This window comes from Poecilia reticulata, chromosome 18, assembly GCF_904066995.2.
Source record: "Poecilia reticulata chromosome 18, P_reticulata-male-v2, whole genome shotgun sequence".
NCBI classification, from domain to species: Eukaryota; Metazoa; Chordata; class Actinopteri; order Cyprinodontiformes; family Poeciliidae; genus Poecilia; species Poecilia reticulata.
Window position 1 is genome coordinate 19,829,250 of NC_088847.1, and position 21,596 is coordinate 19,850,845.

The 21,596-nt window shown below is 37.1% G+C and overlaps 4 protein-coding genes and 2 long non-coding RNA genes across 11 annotated transcripts in view; 4 read left to right on the forward strand and 2 right to left on the reverse strand.

The window, feature by feature from the left end:
- The window catches only part of sema4f (sema domain, immunoglobulin domain (Ig), transmembrane domain (TM) and short cytoplasmic domain, (semaphorin) 4F), a 57,910-nt gene extending 55,984 nt beyond the window's left edge, over nt 1-1,926 (forward strand). The window contains exon 15 of the mRNA XM_008435954.3: nt 363-1,926. Coding sequence (XP_008434176.1) covers nt 363-1,064 — 702 coding nt within the window. The 3' untranslated portion in view covers nt 1,065-1,926. The remainder of the gene's footprint in view (nt 1-362) is intronic.
- Nucleotides 1,927-2,702: 776 nt separating this feature from the next.
- On the reverse strand, nt 2,703-4,004 carry LOC145548638 (uncharacterized). Of its 2 annotated transcripts, XM_081599397.1 has the most exons (4): nt 3,941-4,004; nt 3,722-3,839; nt 3,333-3,386; nt 2,703-3,225 (listed from the first exon to the last, which is right to left on the reverse strand). In XM_081599397.1, the coding sequence occupies exons 2-4, from the start codon at nt 3,836-3,838 to the stop codon at nt 2,971-2,973; spliced, it is 426 nt and encodes a 141-aa protein (XP_081455523.1). In that variant the 5' UTR covers nt 3,839; nt 3,941-4,004; the 3' UTR covers nt 2,703-2,970. The 2 variants fall into 2 exon arrangements, with proteins under 2 accessions (XP_081455523.1, XP_081455522.1); XM_081599396.1 differs by lacking the exon at nt 3,941-4,004 and having other exon boundaries at nt 3,722-3,868.
- Nucleotides 4,005-4,685: 681 nt separating this feature from the next.
- Nucleotides 4,686-8,951, forward strand: LOC145548639 (uncharacterized). Of its 2 annotated transcripts, XM_081599400.1 has the most exons (4): nt 4,686-6,188; nt 6,298-6,401; nt 6,683-6,736; nt 6,835-8,951. In XM_081599400.1, exons 2-4 carry the CDS (start codon nt 6,303-6,305, stop codon nt 7,081-7,083), a joined length of 402 nt encoding a protein of 133 aa, XP_081455526.1. In that variant the 5' UTR covers nt 4,686-6,188; nt 6,298-6,302; the 3' UTR covers nt 7,084-8,951. The 2 variants fall into 2 exon arrangements, with proteins under 2 accessions (XP_081455526.1, XP_081455525.1); XM_081599399.1 differs by having other exon boundaries at nt 4,686-6,401.
- Nucleotides 8,952-8,953: 2 nt separating this feature from the next.
- LOC145548640 (uncharacterized) lies at nt 8,954-10,180 on the forward strand. Its single transcript, XR_014084645.1, has 3 exons — nt 8,954-9,088; nt 9,351-9,404; nt 9,498-10,180. It is a non-coding gene; the product is annotated as an uncharacterized LOC145548640 (long non-coding RNA).
- Nucleotides 10,181-10,430: 250 nt separating this feature from the next.
- LOC145548918 (uncharacterized) lies at nt 10,431-13,372 on the forward strand. Its single transcript, XR_014084863.1, has 3 exons — nt 10,431-11,237; nt 11,485-11,538; nt 11,636-13,372. It is a non-coding gene; the product is annotated as an uncharacterized LOC145548918 (long non-coding RNA).
- A 5,794-nt stretch (nt 13,373-19,166) lies between these two features.
- LOC145548701 (uncharacterized) lies at nt 19,167-20,565 on the reverse strand. 4 transcript variants are annotated; one of them, XM_081599620.1, is made up of 4 exons: nt 20,463-20,565; nt 20,299-20,390; nt 20,102-20,155; nt 19,167-19,690 (listed from the first exon to the last, which is right to left on the reverse strand). In XM_081599620.1, exons 2-4 carry the CDS (start codon nt 20,353-20,355, stop codon nt 19,406-19,408), a joined length of 396 nt encoding a protein of 131 aa, XP_081455746.1. In that variant the 5' UTR covers nt 20,356-20,390; nt 20,463-20,565; the 3' UTR covers nt 19,167-19,405. The 4 variants fall into 4 exon arrangements, with proteins under 4 accessions (XP_081455746.1, XP_081455744.1, XP_081455747.1 ...); XM_081599618.1 differs by having other exon boundaries at nt 20,255-20,390; XM_081599621.1 differs by having other exon boundaries at nt 20,299-20,385; nt 20,463-20,522.
- Between the last annotated feature and the right edge of the window lie 1,031 nt (nt 20,566-21,596).

The following is a 21,596-nucleotide window of genomic DNA, read 5'->3' on the forward strand; positions in this document are numbered from 1 at the left end:
CAAGAATCTGGCTAATGGCATAAACAAAGTTGATTAATTAATTATGAACACAACAGAACATCTTCTATATTAACTGTTCCTCATACAGTGTACTCTAAATTGTATGTAATTTAAAAACATTATTATTCTAATAGGAAAATTGAATTTCTGAGTTCTCGTCAACAAAAGATTTATTTAAAAATATAATTAAACTTTTTTTTTTCCCCTCTTAGCATCTCCACAAACCTTTCATTGGTCTATTACACAACGTTTGTAGTTTTAACAAAATAAAATGCAAAATTAAGAGTCTAAATCCTTTTGAAGGATTTTTGCTTTATCGCAGGAAGCCACTGCCTGAAACATGCGCATGTTTTGTCTTTCAGGAGGGAGGACCTAACGTCAGAGACCCGACCCCCTGCCGGCGAGCGGCTTTTTTCCTGCACCTGGAGGAGCCCAACGCCAGCGGATCGTCTAGTCAGAATGGAAACCGACACCACTTGGCAATCTACGTCCTGTTATTCTTCTTGGGTCTAGTGTGTGGAGCTTTTCTCCTCTATTTCTTAACCCTGAAGAAAAACGGCAGCCGCCCGGGCAACCGCGCTCCCGATAACTCGTCGTCGTCGGAAAAGGAGCAGAAGCTGCTGTGCTCCTCCACGTCGCCGCAGTCCCAAAGCAGCTCCAGCATGGTGTCGGACGGATTCAGGTCGTCGGAAAAGCAAAACGGCAAGACGACGTCGACCACGGCCACCACGCTGCTCAGCAGCCAAGGCAACGGCGGCCCCCACGCTAACAGCTTCAGCGGCGGCTCCAGGATCAGCAGCAACCCGAGCAACGGGCATTCGCTGTACGGCAACTGCGACACCGGCGGCAGCGGGCTGAAGCTCAACTCCGAGATCCTGGTAGCGAACGCACTGGGGGGCCGGACCGGGGACTGGAGGCGGCCAGATTTGGGAGAGAAGGAGCCGGGGGAGGGAAATGGAGTGGATGAATTGCTGGGAGCGAGGAAGAAGGGACTAGAGGACGAGTTCGTCAGTTTGTCCGAGTTTCAAGCGCCGCTTGCTCCGTGTGAAGAAAGCTCAATATGAAGGAAAACGTTCTGCAATCTGCAAAGAAACTGAATGCCACTTTAGGTACTGCCAAATGCCTTTGAATGGGAGCTGTGGCGTGACGAGAGACTAGAGCTCTATGAGAATATAAGTCAAAGTCTCTTCAGAGGACTTCTATGAACGGACTAAAGCGCAACGTAAAAAAACACATAAGCGTGCGATACACCACTGTTGTAACACTCAGGAGAGCCGCAGCTTACATTGTCTGGATGTAAATGGCAAATGTAAATAACTGAGACGTGAACACGGAAGTCGGTCATCGTTTAATTCCAATGTTGGCAGGAAATCAAAGATGGAAATGCCTACCTGCGTAGACGTGGAAAAGCCATATTTTGTTGTCGTACTGTCTGTCATTCACCGATGGAACTTCAAAAAGGCAAAGTGCACTTCAGTTTTAGCTCCTTTCTCTGCCACTAGGTGTCGCTATTTCTCTCTCTCTGTGGTCGCACCGCTCATGCCGCACACCCCGACGGATCCAAACGCACCAAAGGACTGCTGAGCCACGCAGGGCCCGGTTCTGGCCACCGGTCTGGGCCCCAGAGACGGACAGAGACATGTCGCTGTCGGAGACTAAAGAACCAAAGACGGGGTTGTCCCTGTCAGCATCACTGTTGTTCCCGAGAACTTCACGGATTCAGGGTCAGATTCCTGTCGGTGTTTGGGAGCCGACCCGCTTTCCAGATTATCGAAACAAGTTGAGCGTCTTTCAAATGATGATGTCTTAAAGAATGGACCTGTTTTTAAACTCAGAGCCACTGTCACCTCATTCTGAGTGGATTTCAACCTAAATGTCTTGTTTTCTTTTTGTCATGTGTTTTATAATAAAAAAAGAAAGAGTCAAGTGTTGTCATTTCATCTTTTTATGTTTTTTCTCTGAAATAATTACATTTCACAGAATGTAATTGTTTCTAACTGAAATTGCATTTTGGATTTACTCGGATTATGTTTGTCTGATGTTAAAATATGTTTAGTTCTCCGAATTCAATTCAAATTCATAAAAAAAAAACTTCATTTATGCCTGCAACAGAACTAAACATAAAACTAAACTGGTCCTATTTAAAGTTTCCTTAAATTAAAGCAGATTTTATTTCATGTAAAAAATGTTTTTTGTTGAATTTATGTTTGTTCCCCTCAATAACAGGATTCATTTACCAACTGGTTTTCCTCTTTTATCTGTCGCTGTAATGTAAGTGTCTACATCTTTTCCATCTTTTCCGTTTACATATTTTCCGTTGTGCATATTTTGTGTGCGCCTGAGTGAGAGCAGAAGAACCGACTGAGAACTGCATGTGGTGCAGGAAGCCTGTTGTCCAGCATCGGGACAGAATGATGACATCAAAGTCAGAAGTCGTCTCTGAGGTCAAACCATTTCTACGTTTGGGTTGCTTCAATATCAGGCCTATTTTTTGTTTTTTTTATTCACAATTTTAAAAAACATCTTGATCTCCAGTTTCCCCTCCTTTTTTTGCATCTCCAACATAATGAAACAAAAAACAGCTGAAAGATTAAATTGAACTCAAACCTAACTTATTGACATCTTTACTGGTAATCAGAAAAGTAAAACTAAATAGTGTCACATTACTGAATTACATATAATTTATCCCAAAATTGTATCTTAACACAAAGACCCAAATGAATGAAGTTGACCTGCTTTGAACTTTGAACTTTCTGTATCGATGGACAGACCAGAGGACTTTGCAAGCAATTCTCCAGATCAATATCCTTCAGTTTTAATTTAAAGCTGCATATTTAGTTTTATTACAAAGAAATAGAATCACAAACTGGCAAGGAACACCTTTATAACCTAACATGCAACTTATTTATTCTTCATTTTTACATATAAACAAAACAGAAGAGAAAGAATATTATTTTAGGATCAGCTCTGCTAAAGCTCGCCGTGATCGTTTTCTTTGCGGTTTACGAAGGTCCAGACGTCCTCCATCTCCTTCTCATAAGCTTTTATATCCTTATTGGCCTTTTCGATCTTTTTTTCTAAAACATCATTGACTACTGCAGGGAGTTCTCTCAGGTAAGGGTTCCTCTGTGTTATGAGTTTCAGTCGCTTTATAACGAGAGAGATCTTGTCAACGTCTTCCTGAAAATCGCCTATAAAACGTTTAAGTCCGTTGTCCAGTTGTGCCTGTTGGGCAAAAGATTATCCATGTAAAATGGAGACTCAAGTATTTTTTTTATTGAATAATTATCAACTGATCACATTTAAACACAATGCTAAGGCCGGTGACCCACCTTCTTGTTGGCTGCTTCATTCAGTCCACCCTCATAGTATGTTGTGAGAATTTCCTGCAAAATTACATTAAAAAAATGAGTGATCTATTAATGCGTATCGCTCAGTAAGACTTTGCTCATAACGGTATTGAATTGTAGGCGAATTTAAATCATTATTGTTGGAAAGCAGAAAAAAATATTTTCAAAAACAAGTAAACTTGATGAGTTAAAAGTAAAACATTTAAAATGACACTTTTTCTTTTTCCAAGTTCTGTATTTGTTCAGCTATTGTGCTAAATGTGTGTGTTTGTATCATTCCTTGCATGATGATGACCAAACCTTGTCTCTCAAAAGAAAACCTGAGCAGCAAACATCATTTCTTTACAGGATTTATTCATCTTTTTTTTTACCAGATTTTGCTCTGCTTCCAGTGAGTGTGTGACATGAACCAGTGTGAACAGAGCGAAGACGAGAAGCAGTCGTTTGGTGGATCCAGGTACGTCTGCTGCTGCTGCTGCCGCCATCATGCTGGAAATCAAAACACCGAACACATTCATGTAAAATTAATAAAACAAGACTACAAGTGGAACGTTGCTCTTTCAACAAACCTTAATGTTGTTACGTCTTACCAGTTGAATCAGAGAAAGAAGAGCTGGGTTTCAAAGGAAGAAACTACTGAATGTTGCTCCTAACGTGTTAAATGCTCCTCAGGTTTTCTGTCACGCCTCCGTCTGTGGGTCCCGCCTCTTAGGAAATTCACACAGAACTTCTTTCAGTTTTGCTTTACAGCAACAGAGACAAGATTCAAGTGAATTATTAGATCTGTTGTACAATAACCTGTCGGTGTTACATGCAACACCTGTTTATATCTGGGCTTTAATGACTTCGTCACGGTGATTATTGGAACTAATAACCAGGAACATAAATGCATAAATCCATCTTGTGGTGACATTTATTCACACAACTAGCAGCTGTAACGCTTAACAGAACCCACACATTGAATTATAAAGTTTGATTTAAATATTTGGGATGAAAATAAAAGTGACATTTTTACTGTTCCTTACAAATAAATTTTTTTTTTCAGTTATTTCAAATTATTAAAAACCTTTGTTGCTTTTAATGTCAATGGCTTTGTCAACAGTAGGTTGAGGCTTTATCGTTTTCCTACTTTTCAATGCTTTTTAAAGGTAGTTAGACAAGCAGGTTTAAACTCCAGACCATGTTGATGATGTTTCTCCAGTCTGTGACTGATGGCTTTCATGAAACTCACATTTATTCTGGTACACTTGTTTCTCCTAGGATTATAATGGGTCCAACTTTACATAACATGCATGATCAGTGTGTTGTGTTGAGCCCAAAGGTGTGTCTTTTTTTATATACGACCTCGTATGCAGTTACAGTAAGCCAGGCTACTTTATTGAACGGGGATTTCCGAGGAGTGTAACCGGGAAGCCCAGAGCCACACCCGGTTTATCTCACCAAGCCAATCTGAAAGACATTTGACATGTGGGAGGAGATGTGAGAACGTATTCGATGTTTTCTGTCCATCATCGTTTGCTAAAAATCTCTCATTCCAGTAAAAAGGAACGTCAAGACACAAAGTTTTGCTCTGACTTTAAGTACCATTCAGTTTAGCTGATGGTTTATCAAGTGGACGGCACAGTGTTAAAAGAAAATATCTGACATTTTCAAGTAAATAATTTATACAGCCTGTACTTAAGGGGAAGTTAAGCTGTCACCCCAAAAATGTCAGGTAATTTCAGGTAATAACAGTGTTTGCTATGTTATCTAAAGATTTCTTCTTTATCCATTTATCCTGTACTGTGCATACATTTTCTGCATAGCAGAAATAAAGAGATGTTTAACTATTTGTGGATGCTGGATTCTCGTCCATGATATGAAACGTTCTAGTCCGGCATCTAAACCATCTGTAGATTTTACTTAACGACAGGCAACAAATTCACATTTTTATTTTTCATTTCATCCATGTGCCTGTGATGAAGGTTTAGTTTAGTTTTGTTCAGACAACGAGCAGCTGGCTGCGCCAAGGTTCATAAAAAGTTTTGTGTCATTCGAATGTGCTCTTCTGCAAAATCGCAAACTTTAATTTCCCCAAAACGCCTCATATGTAGCCGTAAATATAGAGGTTTAGTTGCTCCAACCCCAGAATGAGACGCCAACGTTTCCTCTGCCGGCTGACGCATTAACCCTTTACACACTTCGCTTATCATTTTTAATGCCATTATGTGAACAAACTTGTTCAAATGTGATTTTAATTCCATTTTTTATTTAGTGGACGTTGCGAAGTTTTTTATTGTTGTTTTTTTTCAACAACAGTGGAATACTGAGAAAGATTTGCCCACATTTGTAGTGGAAACGCAGCTACAGTAAACGGCTAACTTATCAACACCTGAAACTTGTACAACAAAGTCCTGAGTTCAGAAGGTGAACAACCAGTAATGGTCACTGTGTGACTCATGGCAGGCAGATGCTATTATTTAGCTACATTTTTATTAGTAGCTAAATGTTCTTGTTGAGGCCCATACGAAGGTCTACACACACGAACACACACCTTCATTTCTTTGTAAGTATTTAACCAACACCAGAATGCTGTGCTCTATTGAGTAAACATCAGTTCTACTGGCATAAACTGAAAGTTGCAGTAAAGTGAGTCATGATGTCAGTGTTGTGACGTTGCTTATGATTTCCCACATTTTGGTTTTTATGGGCCCTCCGAGTCAAAGTCCAAGGCTTTTACGTGGAGCCGGTCCAGGGCCGGTCCAGGCCCTCAGGATTATTTAAAGCTCCTGTGTTCTGTGCAGGCGCTACATTGGTTATCACACACACACACACACACACACACCAGCGCTTCAGCAGGTAAGAACAATTAAAATGTCACTGTAACATAGTTAAAAAAAGACAAACGATCAGTCCCAGATGTTTTTTTTTTATTATTAATTTAATCTAAACTTGTGTTTCATTCCAGTAATCATGGTCGTCAGTCTTAGACCCTCCACAGGACTGCTGCTCCTCTTCAGCCTGTTGGCTCTCATCAATCTCTCAAACTCGCTGCTCGATGAAGAAAATCTGGTAATGTAGCTTCATTCCAAGTTCTGTTTTTAAATCTGAAGCCATATATCCATCAATGCTTGAGCTTACAAAGATTCATGTAAAACAATGGGGGCAACGCTTGAAAAAGTAATTTAAGGAATTTGTCTCGACGAGGCTAAAAAAAGCCCAGAAGGTTGACTTTTAACATTTTGTAGTCTGTCACATTAAATTTTAATTTAAAGTTTAGAGTATATTTTTTTATGTCTAGCATTCAAATATTCCAGCTAAATAAAAGATTTATTTTTTTTGTAAAATTTCAGGATATCCTACACGAATACCTTCAGGGTGGAATAGAACAAGCAGCCAAAAAGAAGGTTTGTTTTCTATATTTGACATAATGCATTCAACATAATTTGTCATCTTACATGGTTGATGAAATGCTCCCTTTCTAAGCAAATTAATTTTTTTCTAGACACAACTCATGACTGAACTTGTGTTGGCGGAATACAGTCAAGAGAAAGAAATTCAGAATCTTTATCCGATTCTGCAACAGCTGATAGCAGCAACTGAAAACTCTTCGTCGCTGGGAGACCTGAAGGACGTCATCATAAACTTCATAGTCCAGAAGAAAACTAAGTTTGCTGAAGTAAAGAAAGCTTTTGAAAAGGAAATCAAGGACATCTGGGCTGTAATAGAGATCCAAGAAGATGTTGAGCTGTAGTTGGTGTTGCAGCTGCTTCATGTGAACGTGTGAAATGTGACATTTTATCTTCGTTTGTTTCTTTCTCCCTTTTTTGATGAAGCCGATAATCAGTAAAGCTAAAGGAGAAAGACGACATAAATGGAATAAAGTATGATGAATTTCTTGTCTATAAGAGCTTCTGTAATATTGTTTTTAATAAAATCTTTTTGAAACAAGGATATTTGTTGTTTGTAAATCTTATAACCAGGTGGACTTATGGTGAGAGTGATGATCAATTACATTTGGAGTAAATAATATAAAATCCTCCATATAATCTTTTTAGTCTCTCAATTTTATTTTGAAATTGGGGAACAAAAACTCAAAATAAGTTGTTAAAATTACAAGACATGTACGTTCAGGTTTTGTTGATGCTTCCAGAAGATTCTCACTGTTAATTGCTGAATTTCTGTCCCGTTGCTTCTGACAGAACCGTCAGGATTTGGTGCTGCTTCACTCATAAACAACATTTCAGCTTTGCACACAAGGGTTTTTTTTTTGTTTGTTTTGTGAGACTGATATCAGAACTTTGTGATGTCCGCCCCAAAACACTGACCTTGTTTTCGTTAAGGCAATTTGTGACTATTTTGACAGTTTGTTTGGGTTTGTTGGGTGCTTAATAGACCTGCAGCCAAACTATAAGTTCCTGGCAGATGTCATAATGTTATTTCACCACAATGCCACATATTTGTTGAAGTGCTCCTGATCATGGATGGTGTGACAACAGTCACATTACTGCGCCGAGCTTACACCACTTTCTCTTTTGCTTATACAGTGACGTAAAATGTGGTTATATTTCTGTAAGATGAAACTGCCAGGAGCTGCTGTGTTTCCTTGCACTGAAAAAGTTAGAGAGGAGTCATTTGTAAACACACTCACAGACCCAGGAACTTAACAGCACTGGAAAATACCCTTTTGCTATCAGATGACACAAATCTGTTTATGTCTCCTTCCATTGGTCTCGTCCCACAATTCTTGATTAGTAAAATCCATGTATAATATGAAAATATGAAGAAACTAATTTCAGAAAAGCATTCTCTTCACCAAAGGAGAAAAACAAAACAAAACGATAACACTTTTCCATTTAATTTCTTACTGAATGCTAAGATGAAATCTTTTGCTTGGAGCTTCACGTCCAGAAGCAGAGAGCACATGCAGAGCCAAAACTCTGTTTCACATTGCGGTAGATGTGGTGTGGTAATCCCTTTTATGATGCTGAAAGACATTTTGCTGCACGTGCATTTCCAACTTCCTTCACTGTTAACTAAAAATGTTTAAAATACTTGTGATTTTTGTGTGGATATGTCTGGTTTGTGTCTTACCGGGCCTCACACTTTTTCACTTCTGGGACACTGTGTGTGCAAACGTAAATGGAAAGTATAACATTAACACAAAATGTGTTTTAAGTTGTAAACTCTAATTTTTGCCATATTTTTGTTAATTGTAGAGTGGGGATATAATTAAATTAGGAATTAAAATATATATATTTTTTTACAAAACATGGTCTTGTGTTTACTTGTTGCTTCTTTGAAAAACACCCCAAGCAGCAAGGCACTACATTTAGCATTCCTGTGTGCTGCTGTCATTTTCTGTCATGCCAACTGATGATGCACTTTCTCAAAAGCTGAACAAATAACGATAATGAAACTGAAGACGTGGTTCACATAGGTGGAGCCTGGTGGCTGACAGGTGACCTGAACAATACATAAAACAGCTATGATCTGGTTAGTGATTAGTTTGGTTTCGTCATCTCATCTGTCAGTCAACCAGCAGGTAATGTCTGTCACAATTAAAGTTCCTGTATAACATTGCTAACAGAGACTTAAAATGTCCAGCTCGGATGTTCTTAATTTTATATAAAAGTTTATGTGTTTTAATTCCAGTAATCATGGTCATCCATGTCAGACCCTCCACAGGACTGATGCTCCTCTTCACTCTGTCGGCTCTCATCAATCTCTCAGACTCACTGGCTCATGAAAATTATCTGGTAATAAAGCTCTGTGCCATTTTTTAAATTCTAAGTTCATATGTTTCGATCAATGTGTTGTATCTGTTAACCTTCATGTAAAAGTGTATAAAAATAATGGGAGTAAAAAATAAGGAATATTTCTTAGCAACACTTAAAATAAATAAGCTTCACTTTCAGCTTTTTATTTGAAGTTTTATGTAAATAAAGTCTTCAAATTTTAATTCTAAGTTTATGGTGTTATTTGTTACTTTCTAAAATTCTTTCTTTTGTATATTTTCAGGATATTGTACATGAATACTTCCAGGGTGGAATAAAACAAGCAGCCAAAAAGAAGGTTTGTTGGCCGTCGCTGACATCATTCAACATAATTTGTCATTTTTCATGGCTACTCAAATGCTCCCTGTCTAATTACATTCATTTCTTCCAGGCACAACTCTTGGAGGAAGCTACATTGGTGGAAATTTATTTCGAAGAGCAAATTCAGGAACTTTATCCGATTCTGCAACAGCTGATAACAGCAACCAAAGAGTCTTCGTCTCTGCGAGAACTCAAGGACGTCATCATAAACTTTTTAGTTGAGAAGAAAAGTAAATTTGCTGAAGGAAAGAAATATTTTGAAAAGAAAATTGAGGATATTTGGGCTGTAATAGAGCTCCAAGAATATGACTGATGAGCTGTAGTTAGTTGGTGTTATGTAGTTTATGTGAATGTGTGTATGTGACATTATTCTTTTGTTTGTTTAAAATTAATCATCGGTTAAAAACAACAGTGAAAGATGAAATAAATCAAATATCTGATAGATGTATGATGATATTTTGTTTCAGGCTCATAATTGTGTTTGTGATCAAGTGTGTAATAATCAAAGACATAAATAAAATGTAATTGGATCATACTAATCTGTAAGAGTTTTTGCAGTAATATTGCCTAGACTGTGCAGTAAGCAAGAATATTTCTGAGTGGAGTTTCACAGGAGGTCAAAGGTCATTCCAGGTCTTACCAATTCACATTTAACGTCCCGTCAAAATAAACCTCAGCTTTCTCCAAAACAATTTGGAGCAATTCTGCACTACTAATGTGAAGAACTATGCATGTTGCTGTTTTTTTAAACAACATTATGCAATTAAAATCTATCCTGAAGTCAGCATCCATTCAACAGCAGCACAACCCGAGTCTGATGCTGCTGTTCCTGATCTGTATGGCAGAAAAAGACAATTAATGCTCAAATTGTGATGCATCGGTTGTGAATGTAAGAGCAGGATATGTTCAAATCCTTTGCCAGCTTTCAGATATATTTCAGGTTTTGGATGGAGTTGAAGATCTGTGAAGATCTCAGACCCTTGTCCCTTAGTGGGGTCAGGAGGTGCTGGTGCCTCTCCAGCTAACTTTCTGGGCGAGAGGCAGGGGTCACCCTGGACAGGTTGCAAGTCTGTCGCAGAGCAACACAGAGACACACAACCATGCACACACACACTCACACTCACACCTAGGGAGTACCTGGAGAGAACCCACGCATGCACAGGGAGAACATGCAGACTCCGTGCAGAAAGACCAGGGCTGGGAATCAAACCCAGAACCTTCTTGCTGCAAGGCAACAGCTCTACCAACTGCACCACTGTGCAGCCCTTCTGCTATTTATAGTAGAACTTAAAATGATTTTTTATTTTTTACAATTTGCTTATTTACTTGTTGCTTCTTTGTAGCAAAGTAGCAATGCATCACACTGAGCATTCCTGTGTGCTGCTGTCATTTTCTGTCATGCCAACTGATGATGCACTTTCTCAAAAGCTGAACAAATAACGATAATGAAACTGAAGACGTGGTTCACATAGGTGGAGCCTGGTGGCTGACAGGTGACCTGAACAATACATAAAACACTTGTAGTCTGTCGAGTCACTAGTTTGGTTTTAATCTGTGCATCAGCTCTTCTGCCAGTCATTCAGCAGGTAAGATCTGTTACTGAACAATTAAAGTTCCTGTATAACATTGTTAACAGAGACTTAAAATATCCATCTCATGTGTACTTTAATCAGTTTTATCTAAGCTTTTATCTGTTTTAATTCCAGTAATCATGGTCATCCATGTCAGACCCTCCACAGGACTGATGCTCCTCTTCAGTCTGTTGGCTCTCATCAATCTCTCAGACTCACTGCTTGATGAAGAACATCTGGTAATAAAGCTTCACACCAAGTTTTGTTTTGAGATGTAAATTCCTGCTTCCATCAATGTGTGTGCTTTTAAAACCTTAATCTATACCAGTGAGGAGAATGTTTTAGATGAACAGAAATGTAAGGAAGCTCTCTTAGCAAAAGTAAAAAAAAATACAGAAGCTTTAATGTCAACAAGGAATTAAATTCTTTACTGTAAAGTGTGTGTTTTTACTACTATCTAATAATATAAACTTTTTTAATTTTCAGGATATTCTACATGAATACTTCCAGGGTGGAATAAAACAAGCAGCTGAAAAGAAGGTTTGTTGGCTGCAGCTCACATAATATATTCAACATGATTTGTCATTTTACATGGTTAATCAAATGCTTCTTGTCTAATGAAACACATTTTTTCTAGACACAACTTATGGCGGAGGTTCTGTTGGCAGAATACCATCATGAGCAGCAAATTGAGAATCTTTATCCGATTCTGCAACAACTGATAGCAGCAACTGAAAACACGTCACTGCGAGACCTCAAGGACGTCATCATAAACTTCATAGTCCAGAAAAAAACTAAGTTTGCAGAAGGAAAGAAAGCTTTTGTAAAGGAGATCGAGGACATTTGGGCTTTAGTAAAACTCCAAGAAGACAGTAAGCTGTAGTTTGTGCTATGACTGGTTTATGTGAATGTTTGATGTGTAACATTTTTCTTTAGTTTGTTTGGTGGGAGTGTAACGATTTTCTGTTTCAGGCTTTTTGTGATCAAGTGTGTAATAATCAAACACATAACTATAAAATGTAATTTGACTGCACTAATGTATGAAAACTTCAACTCAAATAATACAGCTCTTTAATATGAAACATGTAAACTTTAGAAACATGGATTTAACTTTTTTTTATTGCTACTGCCAAATACATGTAAAGCAATTGTGATGGATAGTTAAGTTATTAAGTACATTATATTAAATTGTGGGATTATCGACTCATCTCATCAATCCTTTTAGTCTCCCTCCCAACTTATTAAAGCTCAAAACGAGACGTTTTTTCAGCCCCCCATCGTTTCAAAGGTGTTCTCATGCCTTTAGTCTCCAAATGTAACAGTGTTAGCTAGTTATGCGTTTATTTCAAGAACAGTTTCATTCTTACAATATTTACATGAAACTGTTAAAACATCTAAAAGCGGAAAAAGGGTGAGGTGACGGCAAAATCATGAGAACAATTACATGACTTGTAAAAAGGAAATTTAGTCTGTGTTTGAAAACAGGAAATGAAATCAAAGTGTGGAGATTTTTGCTGCATCAGAGTGGATGAGTTTTGCAATGTTTCTTTGGGATAAAAGTTTAAACGGATGACCGAATGGACAGTGTTGAATCACAAGACATGGACTCGACCTTTTTCCACATGCATCTCAGTCCAGAGTTCAAACTCCTGCAGAAAACCTCTGGGGGTGAGCTGAAGAGAAGAGAGCAAATGACAAAACTGTCAAACTTAAATATAAGCAGGGCTAAAACTTAAAAACGTGCACCGTATGACGAGCCAAACAGGAGAAATGTTTATTTATGTTCTCCTGAAACTTTAACAGGATGATTTCCTAAAAATTTCCAGGACTGTAAACATTCATTCAGACATTGGATCTAAAGAAAAATACACAAAACATCCAAAGAATACATGCAATTACATCACTTAGGATATGGACAACTCAAGAGGAAAATCAGGGGATTTGTGAAGTGTCGCTATGGTTACAAGTGAACTCTGCTAAGAAGGATGAGGAGGTTTGTGATCTGAGTTAAAATACAGAAGAGTGTGTCTGGTTTCATGAGGGAAACAGCGCTGTTGTTAAACTTGGTTGTGCTGGTTTACAGCGCCCTCTAGCGTCTGCCTGGCACCAGTGGAGAGGCTTGTAGGTACAACATGCCTCTGCAACATGCCTCTGAGGATCCATGTGGGTTTCTGAGTGCAGCGGGTTGTGAACAGATCTTCCTGGTTTTGGGCACATTTTTTACTTTTCAAGCTCTTCTAGAAAATGTCCAAGTGTAATCAAAACATTTCAGAATTTCTTTCTACCATGGCCCTGATACACCATCATTACATTTAATAACAAGTGATGGATTAAGCAGGGTTTTTTTCAAAAGTTGAAAAGTTTTGATTTTTGAAACTCCATATTTTTTTCTACAAAACTTCTAAGATTAATCTCAAAAATGTATTTATTTTTTTCAACCTCAGAATACCATCTCAGTATACAGAAGTAGTAGCTCATTTTTTAAAATAATTTTATTATACTGAGATAGTATCTCATTCTAATTTTATTATAATCAAGTCATGAGATAATTATAGTATTATGATAATGAGATAGCTCATCTAGTGACTTTAAAACAATGACCAAATGGCAACATTTAATTTTCTTTTGGGATAAATAAATAAAACATTTTTAAGTTTAACTTAAAGTAACAAAGCTTCTATGTAAACAGGAGGTCTCACTCTCATGTCAATCAAATTCCTGAATCGGTCTACTTTATTACATGTAAATATTTTCTGATCCTTATTTATTTATTTTTTTACAAATGGAAATAAGCCAGATATTTCATTAAAAATTCAATATCTTTCCAGAATGTGTTCAAATATATTTCGTACATCAAAAAACTTCATATAATTATAGAGATGAATGTAAGTTTATTGCAGCAGAGGCTGAAATACTGTCCAGATTTGTTCTTGTGAAATGCTAATACGTACTGTTTTTATCAAGCGGTCTCATTTGCAACTTTACATGTGTTTATAAGTTGCCCAGCTAACTTTTTTCACTATAAAACACTGCTGTTAACCAAAATGGCCTCTGGCATTTTAGTTTCTAAAACATTTGATGTTGTAACTCTGATTCAGTAATCATGATGATGAGACTGATATATATTTTATTCCAAGCATAAGTTTAACATTATATGACAGATGCAGTTTGTGTTGAGCTCACATAGGTTTCTTTTTCTTGATGCTGTCCTGCATGCAGTTACTGTAAACCATGTTATTTTACAGTAAGATGAAACACCCTAAGGTGATTTCTGAGAAGTATGAATGGGGAGGTCAGAGTGAATACCTGTTGCACACAGTATCTCATTAATTAAAAGAGAAACCTGAAAGACGTGTGAGATCTGGGAGGAGACTCAAAAGTTCATTCAAGCTTTTCTGTCTCTCATCTCCCTGTTCAGTAAAAAGGAATTAGAAAGAACAACAAAAACAGCAAAAAATAGCTCTAACTTTACATATTATTCAGTTTAGTTTCACAGAAAAATGAAAAAAACAAAAGCAAATATGTTAATGTATGTCACCATGAGAAAAGCCTACTGAGTTTGCTTAAAAAACTTTTTTAAACATTTAAATGACATTCGTCTCATGAAGTGCATTTTTTTTTGCAAAACAAACTTATTTTGCATATCAGAAATCTTTTCTTTATATTCAAAGTTTTTGTTGAAGTCAAAGTTTTGCTTGTGATTCTCATATGACGTCTTGAGCAGGGCCGTTTGACAAATAACTTTAAGTTCACAAGACAAAAATTAGTTATTTAATTTAAAAAAGTTTTTTAAACAAAACGATTTATTTTTTATTTTTTAAAAAGAAATCATTACAATTCCAAAAGTTTTGATTACAATTGTATTTTACTTAACTGAGGTTAGTTTTTTGTTTCCATTGAATAATTGGGAAACAAATTTAACTTCATACTCTGTGGACCAGACTTTAAACTTAAAGTCAGGATTGAGTTTTTTTCCCCTTCATTAATGTCACTTTTATTACATTCATTATATCTATCATGGTAATTCAGGGTGAGTTATTTTTTAATTCTAAATGAATATCCTTGTTGGACTTTTATTTAAGTGCTATTCTCCTTCAAGATACATTTACCTAACGCCAGAATAAATGAAATGTACATTATGTAGTAAAGGAAATTAGAAGATTGGACATAAATCCATTATGGAGATGATCGGTTTTGGACGGGCGATGTGCCCTTATTGCATAAGCGATACTGAAGAATGACTGATATCATTAACAATACAGGGAAGAAGCTTTTTAGTTATCTAGCTTTGCTAGCAAAGTCGTTAGCTAGCAGTTAGCTAATATCACAGCAACAGCCTAATGTCTGTATGATAAAAATACTGAATCGATAGATAAGAACAGTTTCTCCTCACCTGGTTGTCTCATCCCGCTCAGTAGTTCTTCAGAGAAAGGCAGAGGCCTGTTAGTGTCTGTTGTATTTCATTACCTCTCTGCTTAAACCGCGACTCCAAGCTGAAGCAGAAACGATACTTCAACGTTTTCTGTTCTCTGACAAGCAGCAAGTCTACTCCACTTTATTCACCAAAAACGTTTTTTTTAATTCACCAAAAACTATTCTGTAATCTGGAACGTTCGCTACGTTGAGCTCCAGTTAGCCGCCTTATCTCACTGCGCGAGGCAACTGCCTCATGCGTCACGGGCAAAAGGTCAAAGGTAACAAGGTGACCAGAGGGCTTATTATGTTGTACAAAAAATAATACAAATAATTTTAGTACATGTTATGTGTCAGAAGAGAGCTTAGAAAATAATAATACAAAAAAATAAAAAATAAAATAAAAATTGACCTAAAGGGCACTTGGGGGCAAGGAGCAAAAAGGGCAGGTGCTTAAGCCCCCCCAGACTCCCCCTCTGCACGTGCCTGACTAGAAGAGGGCCATGATGAGCTGTAGTTGGTGACTGCTGTCTCTGAACTTGTGATATGTAACATTTCTTTTGCTTGTCTCTTTCTTTGTTTTTGATAAAGCTAATAATCAGTAAAGATAAAGGTGAAGGATGAAATAAATGGGTTATGAATAGGACATTTTGATTCTGATTTGATTTTGTTTCTGGCTAATGATTCTGCTTGTGATCAACTGTGTAATAATTAAAGTCATAAATATAACATGTAATTAGATCATGATAATCTATATAAAATCATTTGTAAAAATGTTGTTTTCTGTTGTTTTATTAATACAAAATATATAATTTTTTAGGAATGTGGAATTTCATTTTTAAAAATTGTTATTGGGAAATTTTTGTCAGGCAATTGCGATGATCAGCAGTATTAAATAAATCACTATCATCCCACTCATCTTTTTTGTCTCCACTGTCCTTGTGTTAAAGACCAAACAGGTCGTTTTTCAAACCCTTTATTTCAGAGTTGTAGAAGGTTTGCCAACGCTTGCAAGTTTTAATTTCCAAATGTAATGTCAGTTAGTTTAACTTTTATTTCATCATTAAGAGCAATTTCTTATTCACAAGGTTTACGTCAAAGTACTACAACACTAAAAAGTGAAGAGAGGACAACATTTGGATAAAATAATGGTTTAAGTCAAACAGAAAATGAAATTGAACATGCATGAAAGAATCAAAGCAACACTCCAGGTATTTTTTTTTGATGAAGGAATAACATTAAAGCATGATTTAAAGCTCAAAAATGAATGTTTTTTGTAATACCCAAACAAACATAAAGAGAAAAAATAAATCATCAACTTTCTAAAATAATGGCCTAAGTCATTATTATAATTTTTTGTCAACAACAAAAGGAAAAAAAAAAAAATAAATCACTTTTGGCAGAAATGACTTGGGCCAAGATACACGATCCAATAGATCTGCCCCTATTGGAAGATCTACAATTCGCAAAAACATGTGAACTTACTTTAAAAATGTTAAAAATTAGACAAACTTCTTGGAATTATTCTTTTTATTGTTTAATCTCAAAACAAAAGTTGAGCAAAAATATTTAGAGTGACGATTCAATTCAAATTCCATTAACACTTAAAAAACGTAAATGATCCCACAGGAAAATTAAATTAGTTTTTTCCCCTTTGTTGGTGGAAAAAAGTACCACTGGTAGATCCTAAATAAACAGGAATATCTTTACTTCATCTACATCTTCAAAATAGTATTTTTCACTGCTACTTCATAATTGTGCTCTATTTTTATTATTTTTCAATTGTTTTAATTAAACATTTAAGTTTATTTAATTATTTTAAGTTATTGTTAATGTGCTTAATGTGAATGATTTTGTCACAGAAGAATTCTTTGAGTGTAATTACCATTTTGGCATTTTAAAATGCATTTTAAAGGCAGTCTTAGCTGGATCTTCAAAATATCAACTTACAGGAGAAACTGCTGATTTCATTCTGCAGGGCTACTACAGAACCAGTAGTGCCAGGATAAGACAGGAATCACAGCAGCTTTTCCTCTGTCTTTGTAACCTCCCCTGCGCCACGCCTGCTTTTAGGTGTGGCCCCTGGACAGACCAGCAGCTCAATTCCTTATCTGACTTCAGTCAGATAAGGAATTTGAGAACAAAGACATTAAAAACCTCCAATGTCGCCAAGAGGCAAAACAGGCAAAACAGGTTATTCTCAGTCAATAAGTAAATGTATAAGTAAAAGCAGGTGTGACAGACATAAGAGGTTTCTCAAATTGTAACAATTTCTAAAGATTTGACTTTGTAATTTAATGGAAATGTGTAAAGAAGATAGCTTAAGATATTTTATTGTTATTGTACATGGTAACTTCAAATTAAGCAGGTTGTTTGGGAGCCTCAAATCCCTGAAAGGAAAGTAAGATATAAAATAAATCAGAAGAAATGTCTTACTATATCTAAACAACCTTTATTTCATTTAGGATATGGATAACTCAAGAGGAAAACCAGTGTGAGAAAATACAGAAGAGTCTGTGGTTTCATGAGCGAGACGGTGCTGTTGTTGAACTTGGTTGGGCTGGTTTACAGCGCCCTCTAGTGTCTGCCAGCCACTAGTGGAGAAGCTTGTGGGTACAACATGCCTCTGAGGATCGATGTGTGTTTCTTAGTGCAGGAGGTTGTGAACAGCTCTTCCTGTTTTTGGGCACCTGAACTGAATATATGTTGAAGAGACTTTCCGTTTGCTGCAGAGCAAAATTACTGCGATGTTACGATGAAATAAGTTATGAGATTCTCAGTGGCTGAAATATGGATGTTCACCAAAACCTGTTGTGAATATTTTTGCTTCAATCAGCTCAGGAAATGGAGTCTCTGCAGTCTAACACTGGTTTATTTGGGACAAGTTGAACTTGTCATTCATGGCTGGTAGTTTGTTTATCATTTGTAACTGTAATTGTCCAAAATTAGTCACATTTTTTTCTGTCTTTGCGGGTGACAGCTGATTAGAAAATTAGTTATGAACTAGAGATTGCAGAGATATTGACTCGTGTCAAATAGATTCCTTAAGTGATGCATGTGCTACTTTTTACAGGTTGTTTAGATAAAGTAAGACATTTACTAACAGAATGTGGCTTTGGTTCATATTACTTCATATTCTATGTTGTTCTTCCCTCTTCTGTTATTTTATTTTTTATTTTGTCAACACAAAATACTCAAAGATAGTTGGGGCTCTGACCATACGGGCCCATCTGGTTCTGCAGTCCTTCATCTGTTTGACTCAAGAAATTAAAATACGGACCAACACAGACTACGTTTGGTTTTGAACACGGTCGACTACCTCAGTGGCTAGAAGACTTTGATAATCTCCACAATTTGGTCACCAGTTCATCCACTGAGAACGAACGGACCGGATCTTAATGCATAGTTGGAGAGAGGAGGTTGCCTTGTTTGGGAATGATTGTTTTCAGAAGATGTTTTGTTGTCGTCTGTAATCCAAGGCTTCCAGTTTGCATTACATCACAGCTGAGGCTGAAGGGGCCTGAATATGTCTCAGCTCCTCTGCATAGCAGGTTATCAACCAAATAAATCAAAGTTTTTTCCCTTTGTTTGATGGTATAACAGAGTAAAACTGCGGCCTCCTCTGGAGCAACGCAGATGTTGCTCTGTGGTGTCAGAGTCTGTCTGCAATCCAAGCCTTTCCATTGGTTAATAATTGTCAAATTGACAGCGAAACATATAGCAAAAAATAAGATGTTTTGAGTCTTACCATGAACAAGCGAGTTGTTATGTACTCTTTATTAATTCCTCAGTGAATATTTTATTATCTAAAATGGTGACAGGCACCACTGTGAACAGTCATTACAAACATATTTAAAATCAAACTACTTGGCAATTTTTTAATGACAATTTTTTAGTTATATCTTTATTATATTTCAAAGAGAATTTCCTAGTGATGAAGGTCAAAGCTGAAAGAGACGAGTGTGGAAACAATCAGATCAGCAGCTTGGAGGAGTTATAATTCAGCCTGCCGCTCCTCCATCTGGTTTATTAACATCTCTACTTTCCTGATGTTGTTTTTCATCTTCTCTAGTTTTCCATCAAACTCCTGATTTTCCTCCTCTTCGTGAGCCTTTTCTTCCTCAACAATATCCTTCACATTCTTCACGAATCGCTCCACCGACGGATAGTAATCAGGAAGTTCTTCCTTATGTTTCTTTATCTCTTCTGCCATGAAATCCATTAATTTGAAGTAATCTTGGGACTGAGAAGAGAGACCATTTCTTTTCTCTTGATAAGCCTGGTGGGAAAAAATAAAACTGATTTTAGGACATGGCACAAATTGCAGCAGGTATTCTGATGAACTAAGTCATATAACAGTCAGAGTGACGAGAACCAAATATAACGGGATCTAAAATAAGTCAGACCAGGAACTGAACTGTCAAAGACTGTCAGGGAGGAATGGTTGGATTTGTTGCTTGGGCCCTTCTGGAGACTGTGAGCAGTTTGTCTTCTTCTGTTTAATGGCGGTTAGCAAATAGCTTAAGGGAGTAATACTGCCACCAAGTGGTAGGTGTGAAACAAACAACAACAACAACAAAAAACAACCCTCACATCTTAGCATACAGATTATACACTTTGAATCTCATAATTATGACTTTGAAAGTCACAATTATGAGATTCAAAGCCAAGTTAAAACAAATATGTTTACCTTCATTTTCTCAAATGCTCCCTTGTTTCTCTCCAGCAATTCCTTTAGCCGTTTCTGCAGGTTTGGGAAATATACGTTTAGTTTCACTCACGTGGTTGTTAAAATATGTGATTCACTTAAAGACAGTTTCATCAATATGAACAACAAATTCACCATATGATCTTTGCTGAGCTGGGAACACGAAAAGCTGAACAGACCGAGCAGAATGAAAACCAGGAGCAGGCCTTTTGGGTTCCTGGTTCTAGCAGGTCCATAATTTATGACAGTGGATTCTGCTGCCATGACTGTTCTGGAGGCATGATGTGAGAGGGACGTTTGTTAAACAGCTAAAAGCTTCAAATTGAAAGTAATGCAAACTTACCGGAGAAGTGCAACGTGTAAAGTTGAGCAAAGCAAAAGTGGAAGTGCAACAGGAACGACACATTATTCATATCTGGCCAATAGGAACCTCCCACAGGGCTTAGAAAGGGCGTGTAGCTGGGAAGAGGTGTGGTGACATCACCACCACTATCTGGACTCCACTGGGTAACAATCACTTTACTACCATGTTTTATTTACAATGAAATAGAAAAAAATCCAATTTTACACATTCATTTATTTTAATGGAATCTACTGATGTTCTCAGGATTACATTAGCATTGTTTTCCCCCAATACTAATGCAGCTAACAGTTATAACAAATTATTACTACACCAAGTGTACAATGTTAATTTACAGATATATTGACTCAAAGGGTAATACATGTATTCTGTGCTTTCTATTTTCTTCTCATCTCATTTCAAATTTCACTCCTTTAACTATCCAGTAAACCTGAATAACTACTGAGTGCTGCAAAGATCAATGGATATTTAAAATCCTCAACTTTTCTGACATAATTGACATATCTGGATATGCTTTGATTTATAATATTTTTTGTCTTGTGGGGGCTGGATGGGAATGTTTGTTCTGCACCAATGTCTCACACAAAAACAAAGTTAGATAGAGTTTAAGGTATTCATTTTGCTCTCTTGCTGTCGATGAAGGCGGACGCTTCTTTCCTCTGCTCCCTCCCTGCCCTCGCCTGCCCTGCTTGTTGTGTTTTTGTCCAGTCTTTTTCTATATTTTTGGAGCCTTTCTTTGCACGTCATCCGAATCTACAAATGATGGATCTGGTCAACCGATTTCTCAATGCAATTGATCAAATTTTCTCGATGAGAAGTCTGGACACAGGAGAGCCCTCTTGTCCTGCGGGGACAAACCTGGCGGGATTCACCCTGGATTTATTCATGATAACAGGATTTCCACTGTTTGCAGCTTGTGGATTTCTGGATTATTGACAAATTTGTGACAGACTTGGCCAAACTAGCGAACACTCAGACTGTTGATGTGGACAGAGATGAAGATTCTAAAACTCACTAACGAGTTGAAATCAATCTTGGAGAAGTTGCTAGTTTCGGTTCAGTGGAATAACCAAACTAATTTGGATGATTGGGAACTGAGATGTATCGGAGAGACTT